At 34.6% G+C, this 26,926-nt stretch overlaps 1 protein-coding gene across 4 annotated transcripts in view; it reads right to left on the bottom strand.

Moving 5' to 3' along the window:
• BANK1 (B cell scaffold protein with ankyrin repeats 1) overlaps positions 1 to 26,926 on the bottom strand; it is a 307,020-nt gene that overhangs the window by 165,302 nt on the left and 114,792 nt on the right. For 3 of the 4 annotated variants that reach the window (XM_032261511.1, XM_032261514.1, XM_032261515.1), the window contains 2 exons: positions 25,130 to 25,326; positions 24,174 to 24,206 (listed from right to left, as the gene is read on the bottom strand). In XM_032261511.1, the coding sequence (XP_032117402.1) occupies positions 24,174 to 24,206; positions 25,130 to 25,326 (230 nt within the window). The remainder of the gene's footprint in view (positions 1 to 24,173; positions 24,207 to 25,129; positions 25,327 to 26,926) is intronic. The other variant, XM_032261513.1, reaches the window with a different exon arrangement.

The raw sequence follows: 26,926 nt of genomic DNA on the forward strand, positions 1-26,926 counted from the left end.
ACGTAATCCACCACATAAACAGAACCAAAGACAAAAACCACATGATTATCTCAACAGTGCAGAGTAGGCCTTCAACAAAATTCAACGGCCCTTTATGCTAAAAGCTCTCAATAAACTATGTATGGATGGAACGTATCTCAAAATAATAAAAGCTATTTGTGACAAATCAACAGCCAATATCATACTGAATGAGCAAAAACTGGAAGCATTCCCTTTGAAATTTGGCACTAGACAAGGATGCCCTCTCTTACCACTCCTGTTCATTATAGTATTGGAAGTTCTAGCCAGAGCAATCAGGCAAGAAAAAGAAATAAACGGTATTCAATCAGGAAAGGAGGAGGTCAAACTGTCTCTATTTGCAGATGACATGATTGTATAGTTAGAAGACACCATCATTTCAGCCCAAAAGATCCTGAAACTGATAAGCAACTTCAGCAACGTCTCAGAATACAAAATCAATGTGCAGAAATCACAAGCATTCCTATACACCAATAACAGAATAAAGAGGACCAAATCAAGAGTGAACTCCCATTCATAATTGCTACAAAGAGAATAAAATACCTAGGAATACAACTAACAAAGGAAGTAAAGGACCTCTTCAAGGAGAACTATGAATAACGGCTCAGGGAAATAAGAGAAGACCCAAACAGATGGAAAAACATTCCATGCTCATGGTTAGGAAGAATCAATATTACGAAAATGGTCATACTGCCCAAAGCAATTTAAGGATTCAATGCTATCCCCATCAAGCTACCTATGACTTTCTTCACAGAACTGGAAAACCACCTTAAACTCCATATAGAACCAAAAGAGAGCCTGCATAGCCAAGACAATCCTAAGCAAAAAGAACAAAGCTGGAGGCATCATGCTACCTGACTTCAAAGTATACCACAAGGCTACAGTAATCAAAACAGCATGGTACTGTAACCAAAACAAATATAGAGGAGCAGAACAGAGGCCTCAGAGGCAACGCCACACATCTACAACCATCTGATCTTTGACAAACCTGACAAAAACAAGCAATGGAGAAAGGACTCCCTGTTTAATAAATGGTGTTGGGATAACTGGCTAGCCATGTGCAGAAAACAGAAACTGGACCCCTTCCTGACACCTTAAACTAAAATTAACTCCAGATGGATTAAAGACTTAAATATAAGACCTAACACCATAAAAAACCTGGAAGAAAACCTAGGCAAAACCATTCAGGACATAGGCATAGGCAAGGACTTCATGACTAAAACACCAAAAGCATTGGCAACAAAAGCCAAAATAGACAAATGGGACCTAATTAAACTCCAGAGCTTCTGCACAGCAAAAGAAACAAACATTAGAGTGAACCAAGAACCAACAGAATGGGAAAAATATTTTGCAATCTACCCATGTGACAACGGGCCAACATCCAGAATCTACAAAGAACTAAAGCAGATTTACAAGAAAAAAAACAAACAAACCCACTCAAAAGTGGGCAAAGGATATGAACAGACACTTTTCAAATGAAGACACATATGACGCCAAAAAACATATGAAAAAATGCTCATCATCTCTGGTCATTAGAGAAATGCAAATCAAAACCACAATGAGATATCATCTGACACCAGTTAGAATGGCAATCATTAAAAAATCAGTAGACAACAGATGCTGGAGAGGATATGGAGAAATAGGAACATTTTTACACTGTTGATGTGAGTGTAAATTAGTTCAACCATTGTGGAAGACAGTGTGGTGCTTCCTCAAGGACCACAATTTCAAGTAGAAATTCCATTTGACCCAGCAATCCCATTACTGGGTATATATCCAAAGGATTATAAATCATTCTATTTATAAAGACACATGCATATGTATGTTCACTGTGGCACTGTTTACAATAGCAAAGACCTGGAACCAACCCAAATGCCCATTGATGACAGACTGGACAAGGAAAATGTGGCACATACACACCATGGAATACTATGCAGCCATAAAAAATGATGAGTTCATGTCCTTTGTATGAACATGGATGAATCTGGAAACTATCATTCTTAGCAAACTGACACAAGAACAGAAAATCAAACACTGCATGTTCTCACTCATAGGGGGGTGTTCAACATGAGAACACATGGACACATAGAGGGGAGCATCACACACTGGGGCCTGTTGCAGGGGACTAGAGGAGGGGCAGTGAGGAGTAGAGAGGTTGGGGAGCAATAATATGGGAGAAATGCCAGACATAGGTGACAGGGGGATTGAGGCAGCAAACCACATTACCATGTATATAGCTATGCAACAATCCTGCATGATCTGCACATGTACCCCAGAACCTAAAGTACAATTGAAACACACACACAAACTCACACACACACACACATATATATATATGAGAATTATCCAACTCCCCCCCTACCCCACCACACACACAAACACAATAACACAATGATGGGATATATTAGAAGGTTAAAGGAACCAACTGAAACAGCTCTCAATGGCCAAAGCTAGAACAACTTGAGAAAAAATAAAGTAGCTTTGGATTATAATCCAAAGTATAAATATCCATGAGTTCGCGTGGATATAAATAAATGATTGTGTAAAATAAATAAATGTGGAAGCCTCCTGTGTAGAAGGATTCCATATACCTTACAGATTTTGTCCTCAAGGAGATGGAGCATAAACCCTGACACCCTAAGTGTGGATTATGCCTAGTGACTTCCTTCCAAAAACTTCAGCATGAAAAGGTTAGAACAGGGGGAATATCTTTACAGTGGAGAAACCTGACAAACATTACCTCATCCAGGTGACTGAGGATAACATCTATCAGCAATGATGAGTTACGTTGATAGGACATACCATTGACATGATGTGATGTGATAAGAATGGTACTCCACCTCCATGATCTTTCTCACCAGAACCCATAACTTTAGTCTAAGCATGAGAAAAATATTAGACAAGGCCCTCTGGAGGGACATTCTATAAAATATCTGACTAGCAATCCTTAACACTGTATTAAGTCATCAAAGACAAGGAAAGTCTGAGAAACTGTCACAGACAAGAAGAGCATAAAGAGATAATGACAAACAAATGCAATATGGTATACTGAATGGGATTTTGAAACAGAAAAAGATATAGGTAAAAATGACAGAAATCTAAGTGAATTGTGGAATTTAGTTAATGGTAATGTATCAATATTGGTTCATTAATGTGGGCAAATGTAGTATAATAACGTAAGATATTAATAACAGAAATATACATGGTGAGTATATGGAAACTGTTCTATGTTTATAACTTTTCTTTAAATCTAAAACTATTCTAAAATACTAAGTTGATTTTTAAAAAACTTAAAGACTTTCAAATAAGCTTTTTTTTCTACTTTGAAAACTTAAGGGAAAAGTCCCTACCATTGCAGTATTTAATATACAAAACATTAATCATTCTAATTATATTCATTTATCTAGAGAAATACGTAAATATCTCATAATCATGTCCAAGGGAAAGAAACCTGAAAGAACACATCTCTTACGAACAATAATCAAGGAAATGAATTAGAGTGCGTTGACAAGAGATGAATGCACTCTATGTAGTTTGGTTTATGGATGCATCAAATGGTCAGTAGGGATGCTAGGAGATAATTTGCTCTGCTCAAGTTGATGGTGTCATTTAGAGGATATTTGAGTGGCTCCAGAAAAGCTAACTCATCAGAGGAGCTCTGTTTCCATAATTTTCTTATGATATTTGAAAATTATTTCCTTACTGACGTATTTTATCTTTGCTTATATCTGGACACATTCAAAATGTAGTTTCATTAAAATCATGTCAACTGTGAAGTTTGATTTATTTTGTCAAAGCCTATGTACAAATTGCGTGTGGCAGAGATAGTTCTTATCAAATATTCCTTGTATTCCACTACATTTCTCAGAATTCCTTACAGCTAAGTTGTGACCATGTGGCTAGTTTAGGTGAATGATTTGTGAGAGGAAGTCATGTTATTCACTTTGGAGCAGAGGCAGTTAAAAGGATACACCTCTCTCAACCTCTCTCTCTCTACTCCCCTGCCGTTTGCAACTTCACACGCCACGTTGCCGTGTTTCCAGGTAATGCTGGTACACGATAGGAGCATCTATTAGCCCAAGTTTCTGAGTTAATTGTGTTGGGAAGACACCTCTCTTTACATCCTGCCAACCTCTGTAGAGGATGTAATATATATTACATACTGTATGATGTCCTAAGTCACTGGAATTTGTTGCAATATTTGGTGTTAATTATTCTACAACTTGCAATGCAAATTGCATATATGTTAAGAAACAAATATTGCATTTTAGATGGTCTTGTTATAGGTAGTCAGAAGTAAATTTTGAGATTACTATAAGGATTGCTTGCCACAGTTCCAAAGTCACAGTACTGTAACCCATCTAAAACATCTAATTTAAAAGGGAAAACGCCTAGAAGTGTTGACCGGAAATAGTTCTGACTGTAGAACCCATTTGGGAAAGAAATGGATACTTGAAAAACTAGAAAAAATTAAAACAATTCAAAATATTGGAAGAATGAGAATTTTGGCAATAGATTAAGATTAATCAGATAGTATTTCTGGAAATGCTGCATCTCAGGTAGAGGGGTGATACATCACAACTACTGCTTGGTCTGTGACTTTCAGGAATGTCTTCTTCAGGATGAAGAAATCACAGCTTTTGCAACTCATGTTAATTACCTGAGGTAGGGAGAGATGAGTGTTGACTGAATGTAAAGTACTTTGAAGATTGAGTATAAGATGCTTTGTATAATTTTCATAAAATATGGGGATATGAACAGAGAACATAAATTCACACTCTGAATGCAAAAGTCTTGCAGACCAGCTTGGGATACATTGCCATTAGTCATTACAGTCAATAGTTTTTCTGGACTGAAGCTCTTCAAGAGCTACCTTTCATTCATGTACTCATGCTTGATATATGTGTTATTGTGTTTTTTTAATTCTCCTGGCAACATTTTATTTTTAATTTTTGGGGGTGCATAGTAGGTACATATATTTAAGGGGGTACATTGAATATTTTGTTATAGGTATGCATTGCATAATAATCACATCAGGCTAAATGTGGTATCCATCACCTCACATTCATCATTTCTTTGTGTTATAAACATTCCAGTTATATTCTTTTAGTTATTTTGAAATGTACAATTACTGTTGATAGTCACCCAGTTGTGCTAATAAATACTAGATTTTATTAATTTTATTTAACTATATCTTTTTATCCATCAATCATCCCCACTTTCCCCATCCCAACTACCCTCCCCAGTCTCTGGTAAACATCATTTTATTCCTATCTCCATGCATTCAGTTGTTTTAATTTTTTAAATATACATTAAGTTCTGAAATACGTGTGCAGAACATGTAGGTTTGTTAAATAGGTATATATTTGCCATGGTGTATTGCTGCACACATCAACCTGTCATCTACATTAGGTATTTCTCCAAATGCTATCCTTCCCCTACACCCCATTCCCAATAAGCCCTGGTGTGTGTTGTTCCCCTCCTTGTGTCCATGTGTTCTCATTTTTCAATTCCCACTTATGGGAGAGAACATGCAGTGTTTGGTTTTCTGTTGTGTTAGTTTGCTGAGAATGATGGTTTCCAGCTTCATCCATGTCCCTGCAAAGGACATGAACTTACCTTTTTTTTATGGCTGCATAGTATTCCATGGTGTATATGTGCCACATTTTCTTTATCCAGTCTATCATTGATGGGCATTTGGGTTGGTTCCAAGTCTTTGGCGATGTGAATGAACAGTGCTGCAATAAACATACTTGTGCATGTGCCTTTATAGTGGAATGATTTATAATCCTTCGGGTATATATCCAGTCATGGGATTGCTGGGTCAAATGGTATTTCTGGTTCTAGATCCTTGAGGGATTGCCACACTGTCTTCCACAATGGTTGAACTAATTTATACTCCCCCAAATAGTGCAAAAGCATTTCTATTTCTTCACATCCTCTCCAGCATCTGTTGTTTCTGGACTTTTTAATAATCACCATTCTAATGGGTGTGAGATGGTGTCTCATTGTGGTTTTGATTTGCATTTCTCTAATGACCAGTGATGATGAGCTTTTTTTCATACGTTTTTTGGCCACATAAATATCTTCTTTAGAGAAGTGTCTGTTCATACCCTTTGCCCACTTTTTGATGGAGTTTTTTCTTGTAAATTTGTTTAAGTTCCTTGTAGATTCTGGACATTAGCCCTTTGTCAGATCGATAGCTTACAAAAATTATCTCCCATTCTGTAGGTTGCCTGTTCACTCTGATGATAGTTTCTTTTGCTTTGCAGAAGCTCTTTAATTTAATTAGCTCCCACAAATGTGTGAGCATATGCAGTTTGTCTATCCATGCTTGGTTTCTTTCACTTAATAATGTCCTCCAGTTTCATCCATGGTGTTGCAAAGGAAAAGACTGCATTCTTTTTTTATGGCTGAATAGTACTCCATTGCGAATATATACTCTTATCTTCTTTATCCAACTGTCTGTTAAGGGACACTTAAGTGGCTTCCAAATATTGGCTATTGTGAATAGTAATGCAATAAACATGGGATTATCTCTTCGAAACCCTGATTTCCTTTCTTTTAGGATCCAGTGGGATTGCTGGATCATATGATAGCTCTATATTTAGTTTGTTGAGGAACCTCCAAACTGTTCTCCATAATGCTTGTACTAATTTACATTCCCACCTACAGCGTATGAGGGTTCCTTCTTCTCCACTTCCTCACCACTATTTGTTATTTCCTGACCTTTGGATATATGCCATTTAAGCCAGAGTGAGATAACATCTTATTGTAGTTTTGATTCACATTTTTCTGATGATCAATGATGTTGAACACCTTTTCATATGCCTTTTTGTTATTTGTATGTCTTCTTTTGAGAAATCTCTAAGTCTTTTGCTCATTTTTTTAAGATAATTAGATATTTTCCTATAGAGTTGAGTTCCTTAAATATTCTGGTTATCATGTCTTGTCAGATGAGTAGTTTGAAAATATTTTCTCCCATTCTGTTGGTTGTCCCTTCATTTTTCTTATTCTTTTCTTTGCTGTGCAGAACGTTTTAATTTGATGTGATCCATTTTTGCTTTGTTTGCCTGCACTTATGGGGGATTACTCAAGAAATATTTGTCCTGATGAATTTTCTGGAGGGTTTCCCCATGTTTTCTTTTAGTAGACTCATAGCTTGAAGTCTTAGATATAAGTCTTTAACCCATTTTGATTTGATTTTTGTATATGATGAGAGACAGGGGTCTAGTTTCATTCTTCTGTATATGAATATCCAGTTTTCCAGAACTATCTATTGAAGAGATTGTCTTTTCCCCAAGGTATATTCTTAGCACCTTTGTCAAAAATGAGTTCACTGTAGATGTATAGATTTATTTCTGGTAATTGAACTTCTTAGTATGAATGTAGTGAGAGGATTTATTCCATATTTCATATATTCCCTAGGGCCCTCCCTACACTCATTACCTGAGGGGAAGATGACAGATTCTATCAATTATAGTGTGACACATAGATATGATTTTCAATAGCATTTGATGATAAAATAAATAACAAATGTGTTAAATTCCAAAAAAGATTCCTTTTAACTCCCCTTCTTTTAAAAAAATTCTTGATAAGTGATTTCAAAAGTCAAAATAAATACCTTCTCAAAAAGTAGATTATGGCTCTTGGGTTAAAACATTAATGGCATATTTCTCTCCACTCAACTAATGAGTAGTCCCAGTGCAACGCTAATGAGCCAAATGTATTTTTCAGCAAATGAACAGCACACAGAAAGATTTACATTTCAATTTACATTCACAAGGCAATTTTCTGACACAGCTGTTTTCCTGATTGACTACTTAAGAACTTTTCTTATAACTTTTTTCATTGTTTTGCTTTCAGAACTGAAGCATGGGTGTTCAGTTTTACTATGCTAATTTCAGTAACCTGCTTTCTTTAACTATAAAAAGGTTTTAAATACAATAAAAACAAAAGAAAGATCCCTGTCCTCATGGTACTTATATTCTGGGGATGGGTTAGGGTGACGTGAAGGCAGACAATAAAGGTTACCATGTGGCATACTAGAAAGTGATAAGTGCTATCACAAAAAGAAAAAGTTGAACAAAAATAAAGATGAGTGGGTATGTAAATTAGTTCAACCATTGTGGAAGACACTGTGGTGATTCCTCAAGGACCTAGAAATAGAAATTCCATTTGACCCAGCAATCCCATTACTGGATATATACCCAAAGGATTATAAATCATTCTATTATAAAGACATATGCACATGTATGTTCACTGCAGCACTGTTTACAAGAGCAAAGACCTGGAACCGATCCAAATGCCCATCGATGATAGACTGGACAAGGAAAATGTGGCATATATACACCAGGGAATACTATGCAACCATAAAAAATGATGAGTTTGTGTCCTCTGTAGAGACATGGATGAATCTGGAAACCATCATTCTCAGCAAACTGACACAAGAACAGAAAATCAAACACCACATGTTCTCATTCATAGGAGGGTGTTGAACAATGAGAACACATGGACACAGGGAGGGGAGCATCACACACTGGGGTCTGTTGTGGGGGAACAGGGGAGGGACAGCGTGGGGTAGGGAGGTTGGGGAGGGATAATATGGGGAGAAATGCCAGCTATAAGTGATGGGGGGATGGAGGCAGCAAAGCACATTGCCATGCATGTACCTATGCAACAATCCTGCATGATCCGCACATGTACCCCAGAACCTAAAGTACAATAAAAAATATGTATTTTATATATAAATATAAATATATATGAATTAGAATGGCAGATAAAGTGGGGTGGACATTGGCAATTTTAAGTAGTGTGGTCAGAGCAGACTCCAGGAAGAAGATGACATTTCAGCAAGAGAGTTAGCCATGGTGCTTCTGTGAAAAAGTCAGGTAAACAGGGCTCATAAAATAATTGTGCAATGAAGAATTGTGGCATTGGTAAATTATGAGATTCAAAAGAAGTTCCCGTAGCAAAACTGTTTTGTAATGGCATTAGAGTATCAGTGTAGTCATAATAGTGCTTGTTACAGTGCTGCATAGGAAATCATCTATTTATGATGAATTGTTCTAATAGTTTATAGGTAAGTCAGTGGTTTTGTTTTGGCTTTTTGTTTGGTTACGTTTCAGCTATGGTCACAAGGTCACTGACTATATTTATTAGGAAGGTTTACTAATCCTTGACTGTCTTGTTTTTACAGAAATGACACAAAGAAATCTCATGATAAATCTCAAGACAAAGAAGTAGCTCTGGTTTCTAAAATTCATTTGAGATGCATGTGACGGAGGTTCTCACTGCTCATAATTTTCTTTTATTTCCGTCAAAGGGATGAAGAGTTTCTCCTTCAACAACCACAGTCATCATTTCCCCTCTACTCCTCCCAATTGTCTGTTTCTCATTGTAGCTTCTTAGCACGTCACATACACAACTCAGTCTCGCTCCCTAGCAAACCACTGGTAGAAAGATATTGAGAGGCTCATTTCAAACAAGTAAATTGTAAGACTGCAGTGTTTTTTTTTTTTTGTAATTAATACTAAGCTGTTTCAAAATGTTCAGCATACCTTTAGTTTGCTAACAGGGGTTTTTGTCTACTCTAGAAATTTCATCAGTTATTGCTAATACATGTTTGGTCTTATTTCTAGTAGTAAAAGATCCCACCCCATGTACTTACGGCTTAACCCTTATCTCTTGGATTCACACCCTGTGAAGTTTGCTGGTGGCACCCAGACCCTAAGGCAGGGGTCACAATATTTATATGGTTATAGTGAAATATGGATTCAGACACCATGGTTTTTGTTTTTTGCTTTGTTTTAGTAGCAAACCAAATGGATGAAAAGCTTCAAATCACTCTAAAAAAGTGAGAAATAATTATGGGGGAATCCGGACTGCTAAATGACAGAGTTTCACAGAATTTATAAAACTGTACACAGTTATGGCACTATCAGTTTGGTGTCCTTCAGCATTCTTATGAGATCTAAATAGAGCTGTTTACTGCCCTGACCACTTTTCACTAGATTGAGGGAGAATTCTCACTCTTTCAATAAATATTTGACCTTCCATTGCTACACAGTTGAAGCTACTTCCTTGATGCTGATTTTTGCAATAATCTGTTCCTGCCTCTACATTGCATTGTGCTACCTGGCTCAACATTTTCTTTGACAGTCATCAATATAACATTATAAATGCTAAATTATATTTTTAAATAACTTATGAATCAAATGTGATAACATACCTGGGGAGAGACTGCAATACAAGAGTGAGAACTGCTGCCCTGGAAAAAACTCACCTTTATTAGGCTTCAGATATAACAACCTTTTTATATTGGGCAGAAGGTGTAAAACCCCAGACCCCTTTACTATGCTTTTCTTCCAATGACTTTTTTCTAAAAAGAAATCACCGCCAGAGAGTGCTCTCAAGCTTAGCTTTTTTTCTTCTTTCTTACTGGACTCTCATGTGGCCATTGAATATGCTACCTGTTACTCCAACATAAATAAAACTCTAAATCTTATTTCCACTAGTTTCTCCAAATAATCCCCCTTTATATAGTCCTATCCCTACCATGGACCATTGTTTTTGGTAAATTTAACAATAGCCGTTTGCTAAGTATTCACGCCATATTACGCCTAAAACTCACGCTTGCATTTGAATGGGAACAGAGTTTGCAGTGAAACTAATTCACACTACAAGTTGTGGAAGCAAGAATATTTTTTAGTGTACATTCTCCACGTGACGATATGATATTGCCAAAATATAAATCATTTTAAAACTACAGGAAAAAGACAATAATATCAGGCAACCATATAAACACCTCTGCCAGGTCCATTTTACAAATCTAAAACATAGCTATAAAGTTATATACTAAATATACATTTAGTTTTACTCTAGTTATTACCCATGCAAAAAATCTATTGTTTGGTTTTGAATCTATCTGTGAGAAGTTGGCTTAATTCTATTTGAAAAGAACCACTCTGGGTTCCATCTCCTCCAGTACATGTTATTTTTCCAGAGGAATGAGTGGTCTCAAAATATTTCTTCTTTCAGAGGTGTAAAAATCTTACTCACAAGGAAGAAAAATATCTCATTAAAGTAGGAAACAGACATTTAGCAGATAACATATAACATATCAACTATAATTTCATACTCAGTTTCCTTTTAGAAGCTATCCAAGCTGTGCTCTCTGCTAATAGGGTGACAGCTGTCTCTAGCAACATGGAAGTCTTCCATTTTCTGACATACTACAAATTATTAAAATTTTTATATATACATTTTTAAGAAAACAAACTTACAACAGGACAACGAAGGTGAAATTTAAAGAAAAGTCCCCTTTAAAAAGTCTAAATTTTGACTTCATAGTTAGTGAAAAACGGAAATTTTATATACATACTCAAACATATATAGGCATATGCACACATATATAAAAACATTATTCAAATTATATTTAATAAATCTACTTGCCAAAAAGATAAGGAAATCAGAAAGAATATGGAAAAAGTTGAATTCTGGGTTTATTCAGGTTAGAGTGGGATTAGCAGAAAATCTTTTGCTAATATTTCTTAAGGAAGGATCCTATTTTAGATAGGCCAGTTCTTCACAGGAACTGGTAGTCCTCCATATTACAAGGCATTTAACATCCGTCTACTAACAGTCAGTAGAACTTTTCAGCCATTAAAACAGGTCCTTACTTCCTAGGAAGTACTTGAAATTCACCACAAGATCTTAAACTGCATTTCCTTGTAAAGGCATATCTTAATCATTTTTCACATTATTTTCCTAAAATAACTTTAGTTACTCCTGAATTGTTATGGATTTTTATAGCTTTGCCTGTGGCCCATTGGTCTGCTTCCCTCTTGCTGCCTTCTAGGGCTCTGAATATCTCTCACTTCATCTCTAACCCTCCAGCCCCTTCTCTCCATGTCACTACTCCACACTCAGTTTCAGCTCCAGCAGCAAACTGTAACACGATATGATTAAACTAGCATTTAGATTATTTCCTCATCTTGCTTTTACCATTGAAAGACTGAGGGAAGAAAATGTCATAGAGATTTAAAATCAAATCAGTACTTGTATTAGAGTTCACCAGAGAAACAGAACCAATAGGATGGACATATGCTATATAGAAAGAGATTAATTATAAGGAACTGACTTTTGCAATTATAGAGACTGGTAATCCCCAAATCTGTAGCTGGCAAACAAGAGACCCAGGAAAGCCAGTGGTGTCATTTTGATCTAAATCCAAAGGCCTGAGAACCAGGAGACCCCATGATATAGTTCTAGTCTAAAGGCTAGCAGAAGGAAATACAGAAAGCTGATGCTTCAGTTCAAGACCAAAGGCAGGAAAACACAGACATTCCAGTTCAAGGTAAGGTTCCAGTTTTGTTCTATTCAGGCTTTCAACCCATTGGATGAAACTCACCCATATTTGGGAAAGCAATCTGCTTTTCTCAGTCTACAAATTTAAATGTTAATCTCATTCAAATCATCCCCACAGAAACAAAAAATTTGGGCATCCTGTGTTCCAGTCAAGTAGGTACATAAAATTAACCATTACAATATCCGTGAGAGTCAATAAAACTGTAGCAATAAGGCAGTCAAAGAGTAGAGCAAAGGACAGTGTTAAAAAGTTAAATACATGATAGCCATATCTAATTTTAGCTTGACCTACAGAAACTAAAATTTGGTATTTTATTTTTCTGTATTCTTAGAGGTGCTTTAGTCCATCTGCATAAAACACAGGTGAAACTGAACTTGTACCCAGACTTCTAACTGAACTGAATCCTTTGTGACGTTTAGCAATGATTTTACACAGAAAGATTGTCTGACAGATCTGTAGTGGGACAGACTGTTAGAGAATATACTAAAAAGGTTAAGTGTGCCTTTTCTAAGTATTAGATGTAATCTAGTGCCATGTTAAAGCATGTAAGCTAGAGCTACACTGCCTGGGTTCAAATTCCATCTCTACTTATTACCAAATTTGTGACCTTGGGCAATCACTTAAACACTCTGTGCTTCAGTTTCCTCATCTGTAAAACACAGATAACAGGACCAAGCTGTTATCATAAAGCTGCAAAGACAGCTGCTAGTACATAGCAAGTTCTATATAACTTGTTGCTAATTTAATTTTGGGCTTTTTACAAACATGTTCTTTTTCCCAAAGTACTTAACTACTATTTCACTGGTGAATGACTATGCGGGTAAAGTTAGAATTTTAAAGAAGGGCAGATAATAAAGAACACTCCCTCCCTTGTTTATCACTTTCAAATGTGAGCTCATGAAAGCAGTGACTTGTCTGTCTTATATTACTGTAAATTTAACAATATCCAACAAATAGTACATTCCCAATAATTTTAGGAAGAATTTATTCTTTTTACACAACAAAAGAATGAATATATATGTATACACACACACACACACACACACACACACACACACACACACAGTTGGGGGAGGGAGACAGCATCTACTTGCAGACAATTGCTGCTCTGAGCATGGAAGATACAATGATGAAAACATACTCATTAAAATTTACAGTTCTGTGGGAGAGATATTTAACCAGTATCCATATACATATAGTTACTATGGAACTATAAAGTCTGATATGTCCCCATCACATTTATAGTCTAATAAAGGAAATTTTCTAGATTTTAATTTATTAATATATTATTATATATTAATACCTGATTATAAGTGTTATGAAGATACCATGAGAAAAGGAAAACTAATATTAAATGTTTTACTTACATAACATGTGACACTGTGTGGTGTGACAAATGTATCATTATTTCTTGTAACCAGACTTCAATTAAATTTTCTTTTACTGATTTAAAAAATTGCAACATTTATCACTTTCTGAAATTACCTTGTGTGTTTATTCATTTTTTATCTCCCCATGCAACAAACTATTAATACAATGTAAGCACCAGGAAGGGTTATTAACATTTGCTCAATGTTGCTAAATTCAATCTTTGGCTACTTTAAATGACTGCAACTTAAATTTTTCTGAGACTCAAAATACTCCATTGACTTAATAAGTTGAAAACAGACAAAAATAAAGCATAGTATATATATTCATTCCCTGTCTGAGACAATGTTAGAGTTTAACCTGCTTAAGGAAAAAATTTGATGAATATTGTTTCCTACATTTGTTTGGAAAGCCACATACAGTAGAAAAGAGAGAAAAATTCATGTGTAATATAGTTTCTTAAAATTAGAAATAAATGACTTAAGCATTAAAATAATTCACTTTCAAAGTGTTTAAAATATTAAAATATATTTATGGAAAGTTTTAAAATGGTGATAATATTAAAATCATTGCCAAAGCTTTACAAATCCCAAAGGCCTTTCATGCATATAATTTGGACCTTACAACAATCTGATGTTTCATGAAGTAGATTTTAGAGAGGAGTAAAAGTAGAAGATTTCCTCGTTTCTCCCTCCCTCTCCAACAGTTCCTATCACATCAGATGTCAACTGAGTGCTTGCTAAATATTTGGGAATTATTATGATAATAGTATAATGACGAGAATGATATTTTATTCAGAGGCATTGTATGGCCATCAGGTTGGAATGTCAAGAAAAGAAGAAAGGAGAAGATTAGAGGTGAGGACCTGGCTCCCTGTGTGAATACTTATTATTAAATTTAGATCATTCTGGCTCATCTTGTCCTGATAAAAAATCCATTCACTTTCTCTCCCACTTTTACAGTCTATGCTAAAATTGGAAAGAATCATTCAAATCATTGCAGAATTCAAGAAGTGAGACCATAAAATTAGTAGGTTGTTATTAGTTATTAGTAGCCATCTTTTGGAGGCTATTTGATGGCTTCACGGTTCACTAACTCTTCAAATTGTTAGCCTCAGTTTCTCAAAATGTAAACTAAGTAGAAATTCCTCATAGGGTGGTGGAGAATATGGAATGAGAGGGTGTTCACAAAGCATCTAACCCAATCTGGCATATAATAGGCCCTAAACTATTATAGCACCCAGCACTGCTCCCACTCCCACAGTGCTATTGCAATTGCACTGTGGCTTATTTAGCAACGTGGTCCAATACTGCAGTAATGAACCAGATTGCTTGGATAATTGGCATTCTCCCCTTCAAACGCAAGATTGATAGGTTCAATAAAAGTCTATGCAGTTACCCATTCTTATAATAGAGAGTTCTCATTAAAGAAATGGATTAATTGGCTTACTGATATTTTACCGGGGGCCAAATTTGAATAAGTGAACTCAGCAGTACTGATAAAAGAAAATTAAACACTAATAAAGGGAGAAATGTTCTTGCTTAAGCTGAAATCTCAGCCACAGGCTCAAATCAGGGATCTGAGTTTATGATTTGTCAGTGTGAATGGACATTAATGTCTGACAGAAAAATGCTCTGATTGTTTTTCCCTGACAGTTCACTTTTTCCCCAAGACACTCATACTAGCTGGAGACTCAATGTTGTCTCCTCCTCTAAATTTTCATAAGGGATTCCAAACCACATGTCAGGAAATGTGTTTCTAAAATAACATCATGCTTCACTCTTGTTTCCACAAACAGCTAATAAGACATATTCGGGACAAACTAAATTAGAGCAAAATATTCATCAGAATTGTCCCCAAAGTATCATAGAGCTCATGCTTCATTAGAAAATTTTTTCTTAATCTCTCTCTTCTGACAATAAATCATCTTTCCAATATTTGGAAAGGCTTATTATGATGATGAGTAATTTTTAAAGAGAAATATATAAATATGCCCATACAAATATACATACACATGTTGCTAAATAAAAAATCTGATTATCCTATCTTAGTTGAGCCTTTAATGTAGCTGTCTACCACATCATCTGTGAATATCTTTCGTTTAGTTGGCATCCAGGTCAATAGATTTCTTGGTTCTCTACCTACCTCAAATGCTGCTCATTGTTGGCCTTTTCTGTTGATACTCCCTATAACCTCTATTTCCAAACTTTGGAACACAGTAGACATTTCAAATTTAATGTGTCTCAAGCCAAACTCTTGATTCTTCCTAACAAATCATTTCTTCATGTAGTCTTCCCATCTCAATAAATAGCAATTAATTCCATTCTCTGCTTCTGCCAACATACTTAGAAATATCAGTAACTACTCACTTTCTTTTATATTCCACCACTAAAGTCAGTAAATCCACTTGCCTATATTATAAAACAATGGCATATTTCAAACCTAACCACTTCTGATTGCCTTTGCTGCTGTCATCCTAGTGCAAACTATCATCTTTTTATCATCTATCATTGGATCATGGGAGTAGCTGCCAGTCAGGTCTTATCTGCCCTTCTTGCCCTTTACAGTCTGTGATCAATATAGCTGTGACTCTGATCAATTTAAATCATATGATACTTGATATGGTTTGTCTCTGTGTCCCCACTCAAATCTCATCTTGAATTGTAATCCCCATAATTCCCACGTGTCCAGGGTAGGACCTGGTGGGAGGTGATTGAATCATGGGGGCAGTTTCCCCCCATGAGGTTCTTGTGAGAGTGAATGAGTTCCCACAAGGTCTGATGATGCCATAAGTGTATGGCAATTCCTCTTTCTCTCCTTTCACCTGCAGCCATGTAAGACATTCCTGCTTCCCCTTCCATCAGTAAGTTTCCTGGGGTCTCCCCAATCATGTTGAACTGTGAGTGAATTAAGCTCACTTTCTTTATAAATTACCCAGTCTCAGGCAGTTATTTAGAGCAGTATGAAAACAGACTAATACAATATTTCTCAGAATTCTCTAATGGCTTTCTCCAAAATACAAAATTCTCATCGCTGCCTACAGATCTGGTCTACTTATCTTTCTGACACCATCTATTACTATTTCCTTTCTTTCTTATTTATTTTGTTTCAGTAACATTGGCCAACTGGCTCTTTTGTGGTAGGATGTCCACATCCTACCAGAGCCTTTGCCCTGCTGTGCTATTTTCTCTTATTGGAATACCTGTTCACAGATACGTATGACTTTCTCTTTCATAGTTTAGGTAGTTACCAAAAACGGCTCCTCAGTGAATACCCCGAGCTACCTGCTTCAAAACTGTTCCCCCTTCCAACTTCTTTCACAAACTACTTTACACAATGTGGTTCTTTCTATTTCTCCTGGTCTTAAACATTAATTTCCACTGGTCACATTATATGTCTTTATTTATTTATAGTCTCATTTCCCATTAGGGTTGGATTTTTGGTCTGTTCTGAATTTCCAGTGTTTAGAACAATGCCTGGCACCTAATAGATAGTCAATAGATATTTGTTGAATCAGTCAATCTATTTGCTAAATTAAAATTGGAGACTGTTTTATGGCTCAAGTGAGACTTGATTAAATTATGTAGAACAAACCCAAAATTCAGTCTTCAACTGGTGCCATGTATTTTCTTTTATATTGTATTGTTTAGAGGCAGAATAAATCAGTCATAATCTTTAATTTCTCACATCCATATATCACAAGTAGAGTGTTGGCATATAAGGAGAAATGAAAAAGAAATTATATTTCTCAGGCTCAGAGCTACGATATTTGAAGAATATTCCTTTTTTATTTTTATAATACAGGTCTGATTCTTTTCATATGCCTGGAGAGGACTTTATACAAATTTAAAGTAAAAACCATTTCATAATGCTAGTAGAAAAGTATATATCCAACCTACACTGGATTATATTAAATACCCTTTTTTATTTTTAGGCATCAAGAATGATGGAAATTCAAAGCCAATTAATTGAGAAGAATTTCCAGGAACCATATTTTTCCAAGAAATTTTAATTCATTTGCCTTTGCATATTTTCATTCTGAAAGGACAATGTCATTGTGTTTATTTCATGAGGGCCACACTCTACAGTTATGGTGTCAATACTGATTGCTTTAATAACCATTTGTGATTAATTTTGCATTCTCTGAAACTGCATTTCCTTTGACCAGCAGGCGTGAAAATGACAGCTCTAGACTACCCTGTTCTATACAAGCTAATTGGCTTGAAAGAAGCCAGAAAAAAATGAAAGAACTAAAGTTTAGAAGGCTTCTGAGAAATCATAACTCTAAGAATTACAAAAACTTAGGTTTCCAAGGAGATTTAAAGACAATTTAGCTACCACAGGCAAGGATGTGACTCTTAATAGGATCCTGGAGACTGCCAGCATCTGACACGAGTGTATAAAAGATGATAATTTACCTATTTAGAATAAGATACTGTTTCAACCTTAAAAAATTATTAATGATTTATTAAAGCTCTCTACTGGAAAAAGAACTTTAAGTACATGTATATTATTTCCCTCTATTACTTTCATAAATTGCCTTGTTATCTCTGGGTACTGAATTAATTTTAATGCAATGAGCATAAAAATCATTACCTACTGAGGCAATAAGTAATCAACTTCATATCATCACTTGTCCTCATTCCATGATTGCATTAACAGCAGCTATGGCATTTGGCACAATGAAGATAAAAGCAAAGATTTTATAAATTATTCTGTACTATATAGTTGTTATATCTAAATTTTCCACCCAGATCTGTTCCATATATCTGAGATAAGAACAGTGGGAAATAGATTTAAAGTATAGATAGCGGGCCTTACCCTGGCTCTAAAGAATATTTTCCCAAAGGTGAGGATAAATAGATATTAAAATAAATATTGCAAGATACATCTCATTTGAGAATAAAATTATATATCTCCTGAAAATGCTAAGGTTCCCTTCTGCCTGGGAAAATGAGATGTGGCTTTTCAGAGTTTAGCTGTTGCTAGGACAAAGTGCCCTCTAAGGTTTATCAAAACAGTCATTATTCATAGAACAATTTTTAACAATAAATTATTTTTTAAATACTAATTTTTCAACTGAAGGAAGTTATGAAGTAAAGGAGTAAACAGACTTTGGAATAAGAAGGACAACAAATGTCTACATTATGAAAAATGTGTGTCTCCTGTTTTTATGAGAATATAGCATCTCTGATATAAAAAAACCTGAATGATGAATATAATACATTATGCTTATTCAAGAAATGGAAGCACAGATCACACACTATATTCATCTTATAAAACCTCTATTTTGTTGAACTTTAGGGCTAATTTCTCTTTCGGTGATGTAAATTGATAATGCAATAATCTGTTTATGTGTCTGAGCTGTAAATAATGTTCAGATATTTTACATATCTTGCTTTTCCCAGTGATGGTTGCTCCCTCCCCTCTGCCATCTCACCGCCAAACGTTATACTGCTATGGAGGCTAGCTCTACATCATCCTGAACCTTTCTGCTTCTGTTTCCTCCTCTGCTAAGGCAGATTAGTAAATGAGAGCCCAGGAAAACTTTTTTAAAAACTATATTCTATGTGTATGGAAAGAGTATGTATACACACTGGTAGCTATTCTAGCAACTTTATGAAAATATAAATCATTTACTACATAGCAAAACACTGAGAAAACAGCGACTGTGCCATCTGAGAATAATTATTTCTGAGAAATACAAATAGGGTTTTTGCTTGACTCTGTTAAACCAAACTAACACTATTTCTGGGAGAAAGAGTATACTTTAAGCAGTCTCACACACTGGGCTTAGTGGACGGGAGAAATGTCTTTCCTAAAGGTCATTCTACTGATGTATAGCCTAAAGACAGTTTTCCTAAATAATATCATACAACTAATAAAATTAATTTGGGAAAATTATGTTAACAGTTTTTTTCTATTTGAATCTAGCTATATCATACATGTTGGATTAAGCATATATATATATATATATATATATATATATAACCTGTGTAAACTGTGAAAATAAATAATTAATAATCAAATATTTTCTTAGAGTAAGAGTAGGCAAAAATACTACAAACAACTAGATTTTTAGGTACTTACCATTAAGTTGTGTATGAGCTCTTTGGGGTTTTACAAACATTTCTTAGAATGTATTTTACCAAAATCTCATATAAAATGTTAAGTTTTCTTTTAATACATGTGTGGTCTTTTATAGGTCATTATCATAAGTTACAGAATAATATGCATTCTATGAAAAAAGTCAATAACAAGATTCAGTTTTCTGGCCTAAGAAGTTGGAGTTTACCAACTCTGCCTTCTTCACGCAACTGCATACCCCATTCCTTTCACCATGTGCATCCTTCACCTTTCCCCATTAAGTTCTTCTTCTTTATAATCCTGTTGAGTTTTCTTCTGCTTCACACAAATTCTACCTGATTTCAGTTGTTCCAATTATGACACTGCCTTCTAATCACAAGTGAGAGAGTTCAGAAAGAACCTTTACTGATGGGGTAAGATGAGAAAGTCACAAGGGGTCAGTGGACTTTGGGGAAGAGGGCAGGGTCAAGGAAAGCTTGTGCCAAAAGACATCTGAAAGAAATCTTCTGGATCTGATATATGGTTGATTATTTGACAGAGCACCTTTAGAAGTGAACTAAATGCAAAGCATATATATATAGTCTTTAAACAGTGTAAAACTATATGTAAAGCATGTACATATATATTCTTGAAACATGTTTGTTCAGGGAAGAGGCAGTATAATAGGAGAGATTAATGGTGTAAGAAAAGAGAAGGTATGATTGATAATGAAGTCTAAATTTGATATGAATAACAATAAGCCAGCAGAAAATAAGGTAAATGCAATATCATTTTTGTAGGACTTCTATATATTTAATAATTTCACATTTATTTCATCAAATCCTAAAGTGCTCTATAAGGAATTATTTGTTTCCAAGGATGCAAACTTAGTTTTTGATGTAGTTAGGTTTAAAATCCAGACATGACTGAATCCCAAGACTCTAGGAGTAAAAGAAAATGGAAAATTTGACAATAAAGCAAAGAAATTTAAGGGAGTTTACATAACATGTTTACAGCTGCAGAGTTAGGGCATCACAATTGGTCATGAGGACATGCAGAAGAGAAAAATTCTGTGATAGCCAGAGTTTTGAAAGACATTCCTAAGTAGTTTCAAGCACATAACTGACACATAAATTTATAATGCATGCAGTCAAGTGCAGTTATGTGACTTATTCTAATTTCTTCAATTCTAACAGAACAGAACATCAATATTGAATAAAGTCCAGAATTCCAAAATTCATACTAGTTGGGGCATTAAAATATATGCTGAAGACTGCAGTAGGGCTGTCTATGAAGCCTCTGAAACTAACTTAAAAAAAAATTCTAAGTTTAGGAAATATGACCAATTATTTTATTTACCATATGGGACGTAGCTAAGCATATGATTGGGAAACTGAAATCAGACAAGTTTTTAAATTGAACACTGACCTTCTGCACCATCAATGAGAAAAATACATGCTGAGTATTACATAGGCAAATCAGGATATGTTGCCATTCAAACTTAATTATATAACACTGATATATACTGAATTAAATGGAACAATCTACTTGTAAAGTACTGGGAGGGGAATGCCAAGAATGAGAGAAATAAAGGGCCAAGAAGAGTAAATGTTTACTAGTCTAAACACAAAACCCAACTTCTGAGTAACTGGTTCTCAATATTAGCCAGTCAATTATTGCTTTATATTAGGGATATTGTAAGTGCTTCAACACCTACCCCTCCACATCTGCATTTCAGTGTGGAGGGTAGGGCCTATTAGTCAGATACTGGGGGGCATCAAAATCTCTCTCTCTCACACACACACACACACACACACACACACACACACACACACACGGGCCCACTGTCCACAGGGAAAAAGAGCAGTGTAGGGATAGATTAAGGAGAGCGTGATGCCACAGGAAAACCATCCCACACATGAACAATAGAAAGATTCCCAGTCAGGAGTGTTCCTGAAAAGCCAGTTAGAGAATGTGTATGGAAAGCTAATTTTCCCATTTCTTAACTTTTCTTCATGAATATTTATAATTAACAACAGCTTATTAATGTTTAAACCAAACTACTAGGGAACATAGTGATGAAAGGAAAAAAATATTTTCTGGATATTGTTTCTAAGATAAATGAATACCTGTCTAAAATTCTATAGCTGACAAATAGAGGAGAATGTACTTTTTCTTGTCTATTTACACATCGATGTAATCATTTTGTTAAGGGATTTAAACTGATGGGGATAGATGGTGTGACAGATCTGAGCTAATATAAGGGAATACTATTTATATTTGTTTGCTTAAAATACAGACTAGTCTTGTATACTTTATCTTAAATGTCAAGGTACCTCAATCTGAGGCCAGGTTCCAGTTTGTTTTCAATTTTTCATGTACTTTTTATTTAAGAGATAAGTTTCTGAAGCACTGAATCAATCATCAGTGTCACTGTTTGCTATTTGAAATGTCCTGGGCTTTGCTTATGAATTATGCTACACAAATTGTTGTTCATGCCCAGCTGTGAATTTAATTACCAAATCTTCTGCCCATTTTCCATCCACTTTTCATATTAATTGTCTCAGGTGACATTGTTAGAAACTGAAAAATGAGTAGTTATTTGAAAGGCTTTCTGGGTTATAGAAATATACAATATCATCATCCAGTAATATCACTGAAAACATAAATGAAGTACAGATATTAATTACATAACTTTATCAAAACATGAAAGCTTTTCTTTCCTAATAAAGAGGCTCTTTTCATAGACTGTGTATAAATTATTAACCTCTCAAAGAAAAAAATGCATGAAGCAATATAAGAAATGCATAAAGCCCCCTTCTTCTCCTGCTCTCCTTCTCTTCTTCTTTCTCTTCCTCCCCTCCTTCCTCATTTTCTTTTCATTCTCATCCTCTTCCTTCACATAGCTGACAATAAGGCATGGGTTCCACTTGGCATATGAATGCTTGCTAATGCCTTTGTGTTTTCTCTGTACTTTCCTAAAATCATAATTGGCATTTTCCTTCTACCCACTTTATTCAGCGATGACCCAGCTCACTGCAGTGTAACTCCCTGTGAAATTCTAAGATGAGCAATGTTTCATCGATGGGGGATTAGGAAGAATTGAACAAGACAGTAAATTAGTTGAGAGCAAAATATGTTGGAATTGAAAATAGATATTTCTTCAGTAGAAGCATAGTCCACTGGTAGATTGTAAAACTCAAACTTAAAGATATCTGCTCCTTTAAACCATTTTGAAACAATAGTACATGAAATATGTGAATGCACATGTGATGATCTTAGATTTACCAGAATCTAAGTCATTATAACATTGAGGTGACACAGATACTTTTAAAGAAACAATAAAGTATTTTAGTAGCATAATGAGATTCCATTTTTCTCCATCAGGTTTATATACACCCTTTAAAAGACTCAACTAACAGTATTTAGAATAGATAATGTCAACATCCAGTTATCCAGCATACCTTCACTAAGAAGATACAACTTCTAAACTTATTTTAAATAAAACTGATAATTAGAAGAATAATTTTTGTGTCATATATATTGACAGGAAACATTTTTCCATGTGGGTCAAAATATAATACATATGTTTCATTTTCTTAACCACACATTTGCAAAAAGGCCTTTGTAGTTTGCAAAATTATTGTATATGAAATTATCCATAGTCATGAAAATGCACTGACAGATATGTTGGCACTTTCAACAGCTCCAGTCAATTCCTTACTGACAGCAGGACATTGACAAAATAATTAATCTATCCTAACTATAAAGTAATATTTACTATAGACATTCAGGCAGAAATAACAGCTTACAAAGATATGATAGAAAAATATGTAACAAATTTCCCACGATAGTTATCAAGTACAACTGTAAAATTAGAATGCAGCAACTATGGAAGAGTGAATGTCATCTAGATACAATGATAGCAATCAACTTCTATCAGTGCTGTTATTGCAGGATCAGAGGTATAAATACTGAGAGAGTGTAAGAGAAAAAATATTATATCCCACATCCATCAACCTTCACCTCCTACCACTGTACCTACTGTCATATCTACTGTCATCATTATGTAGTATTTTGTTACTTATGGAGCACCTGAAGTGTGCATGGGGTTGCATCTGTCAAAAGCTGAGTCTTTACTGGAAAGCAAGAAGTAGAAGCATCACTTTTTGAAAATCAGGGATTATCCTAGAAAGCGTCTCTAAATGCTTTTAGGAAAAATTTTAACCCAATGTACCAGTGGCTAAAAATTAAAGAATAGAGTTGTGCAGAGTTAAACACAGCCGCCTAATATGTATTAAATAACAGTATTATGGAAAATATCCAAGGCTGAATTGACTTATTGACTTACCTGAGATAGATGCCATGTTGCTCTGTTTAATGCCTGCGTACGGGGATTAATTATGGAAATAAATGCCCTCATCAGATAAAGTATTTTAACTAGTTAAAAACTAGTATATATGACAATCACTATTTAAAATTCTTCCAGAAATACAAATAATGCTTATTTGCCATTTGAAGGACATAAGACTAAAATGAGTAGTTTATTAATTTTATCATGAAACGTCATGGTCTGTATTTATTTTAAATATACTCTCTGGAAATCTCAAATACCAAGGATTGTTTCTGAAGTCCAATATTAATTAGATTGGCCTAATCTGACAATCAGAGTAAATGCTAAAATAACCAGAAGCTTGTAGCAGTTATATACTCTACATTAACAATGTGGAATAAAATTTGACAATAAAATTGTTTTAAATATCCAAAGACAAATTTTGATAATTTAGCATCAAAATCACTGTCCCATTATATTTTCCTAAGAGCCATCAGAGTATAATTCACTTGCTGGAGCAAAATGTGTATATCTTTGTTATAAACGGAAAAACAATTGCTCTTCTAAACATAATTGTGAAAGCACAAAGGGTGTTTTATGTACTGCGATAGTATTCCCTCCTTAAAATCTTCTTTTGTTTACATTCTTACAAAACTAATATTCTTCAAAAAGTGTTCTGAAATTTGGGGCTTCAGCCTACGTAAGACAGAACTGAGACTTAACAGGGAGAAAAAAAAGGAATCACATAAGAAAAATTTAGCAACATAAATTAACTTTTCATTGAGTAGACTTTTGGAATTATTATCAAACTGTTTTTCTGCAACCTAACAATGATTGATCCATTTTCATATGCCTAATAGTGCCTTATCTAGATTCTTAAACAAAACAGTAAATGTAATAGGTTTTCTTTCCTTATAGTCTCTTCAACAATATCAAACAGACTATACAGTGATATAATAAAGAAAAAAACTTACTGAAAAGTCTTCAAAGATTTCCTTGAGTTCCTTGTGACCATGCCTTTCAGCAATATGTGCGGGGTCTGAACCCTCCACATTTTTCATCTTAGAAGCCCAGGTTGCTCCTGAACATTGAAGCAAATGAATAGCTAGGTTCTTTAAGCCAAATTTTGCTGCACAGTGGAGAAGAGTTGGAAGTTCTTTGAAATGATTATCTGTAAGCACAAGAGGCAGTAGGATGTAACGTTTTGATTGTATTGGCAATCTCGTTAAGAATGCTAACATAATCTACCCCTAAAAGTAATTCCCATAAAGCACTCCAGACTTTTAATGTAAGAAACCATCAATAGTTTTAGCAATCTAGAATATTTCTCCCCTCAATTTCCTATCTTAAAATAAATATAAACTAATATTCTTACTAGCATTAATGCACCACTCTTAATTGTAAGGTAAATTTAATTTAAAAAGCCACACCAACCTCTTAAATGAAAAAGAAGTGAAAGAAAAATGCACTGTAATAACTCATTTTGAATGTACTGAGACATGAACCAAACACTAAGTGACAAAATTCTGTAAGTTCTTCTATAAAATCATTTTTCCTTCTACCTCCTTGCCTAGTTTGCTTCCTTCTAAAGTTGAAATAAACATGAGATTCCTTGAGGGGTTATATTAGATTTCTATATGAAATTTTTCTTTCAAAAACTAACTGCAACAGAAAATACAGGTGAGTACTTTTATAAACAACTTCAGTGTGGAAATTTCCATCTGAATTTTACAACTTTTATATCAATGTGTTAGAGTTTGATTTTTCATAATTATTAACTATCAATTAGAAGACAATTATTAATTTTATATCACTATAAAATGATGAATATAACCTGTATCCCAATGTCAAACAAAACAAAACACAGAAAAATGAATGATGGTTTGTTATTTATACTTTTGCACTTAGTTGAGAAAAAAATGTTATAGAAATTACACACCAACATGATAGCTATGGCATTATCAGAAGTAACGTGAAGACTTATGGCAACAGAATTAAAGGAATCAAAACAAAAGTTAGTAGTCTTCCAGCAAACTTTTAAAGGAATGGAAAACTGTCATCTCATTGCTTTTTTGAAAACTGTGAATTTGCTTTAATCATCTTAGTTCATACACTATTTAGTTATCTTCTTAAACGCACACATTTACTTTTCAAACACTTTACAATCTCACTTGTTAGATTAAAATAATAGATTTGTTAAGGAGATACAAGAAACTTTATAGAATGTGTTTAATCTATAGTGTACATTTGTTTCATGTCATGGCAATTTTCATTTAATTAATCTAGATTCATTGCATCTGTTTTTATTACCAAGGTATAATAGAGAAGCCCTAGTTCAAAACAAGGTATGGCAAATTTACTTTTGATTTTTTTCCAGACAAAATAAATTTTTAGTTTTCATTTATTTCAGCCAATGTCTATCAAAAGTAATTTCATGAGAATAGAATAAAATGTCTGAGGAGGGGAGAATGTTTTAAGGAAAAGTCCAATGGCACTTGTTTTACAAATACAAATAAACAGGTGAATTGGCACATAGCAAAGAAATCAAGTCATACATTTGTTTGTGCAGAGCTGCTTCTGAAGTTTTTGAGGCAATCCCTACAAAAGATGGCTAATAATTAAATTGAAGTAATCAAACCAAAGCTTTCAAAAGATTAACCTAGCTCACTAGAATAATAAAAATATACCCAAGTTTAGAATATAAGCATTAAAAAAGAATTTAACAGTAATATGAGTATTGAAACTAGAAATTCATAACCACGTAATCCGTT

The sequence above is a fragment of the Sapajus apella genome, unplaced genomic scaffold (genome assembly GCF_009761245.1).
Source record: "Sapajus apella isolate SASKATOON/1434 unplaced genomic scaffold, GSC_monkey_1.0 scaffold124, whole genome shotgun sequence".
In the NCBI taxonomy this organism is placed as follows: domain Eukaryota; kingdom Metazoa; phylum Chordata; class Mammalia; order Primates; family Cebidae; genus Sapajus; species Sapajus apella.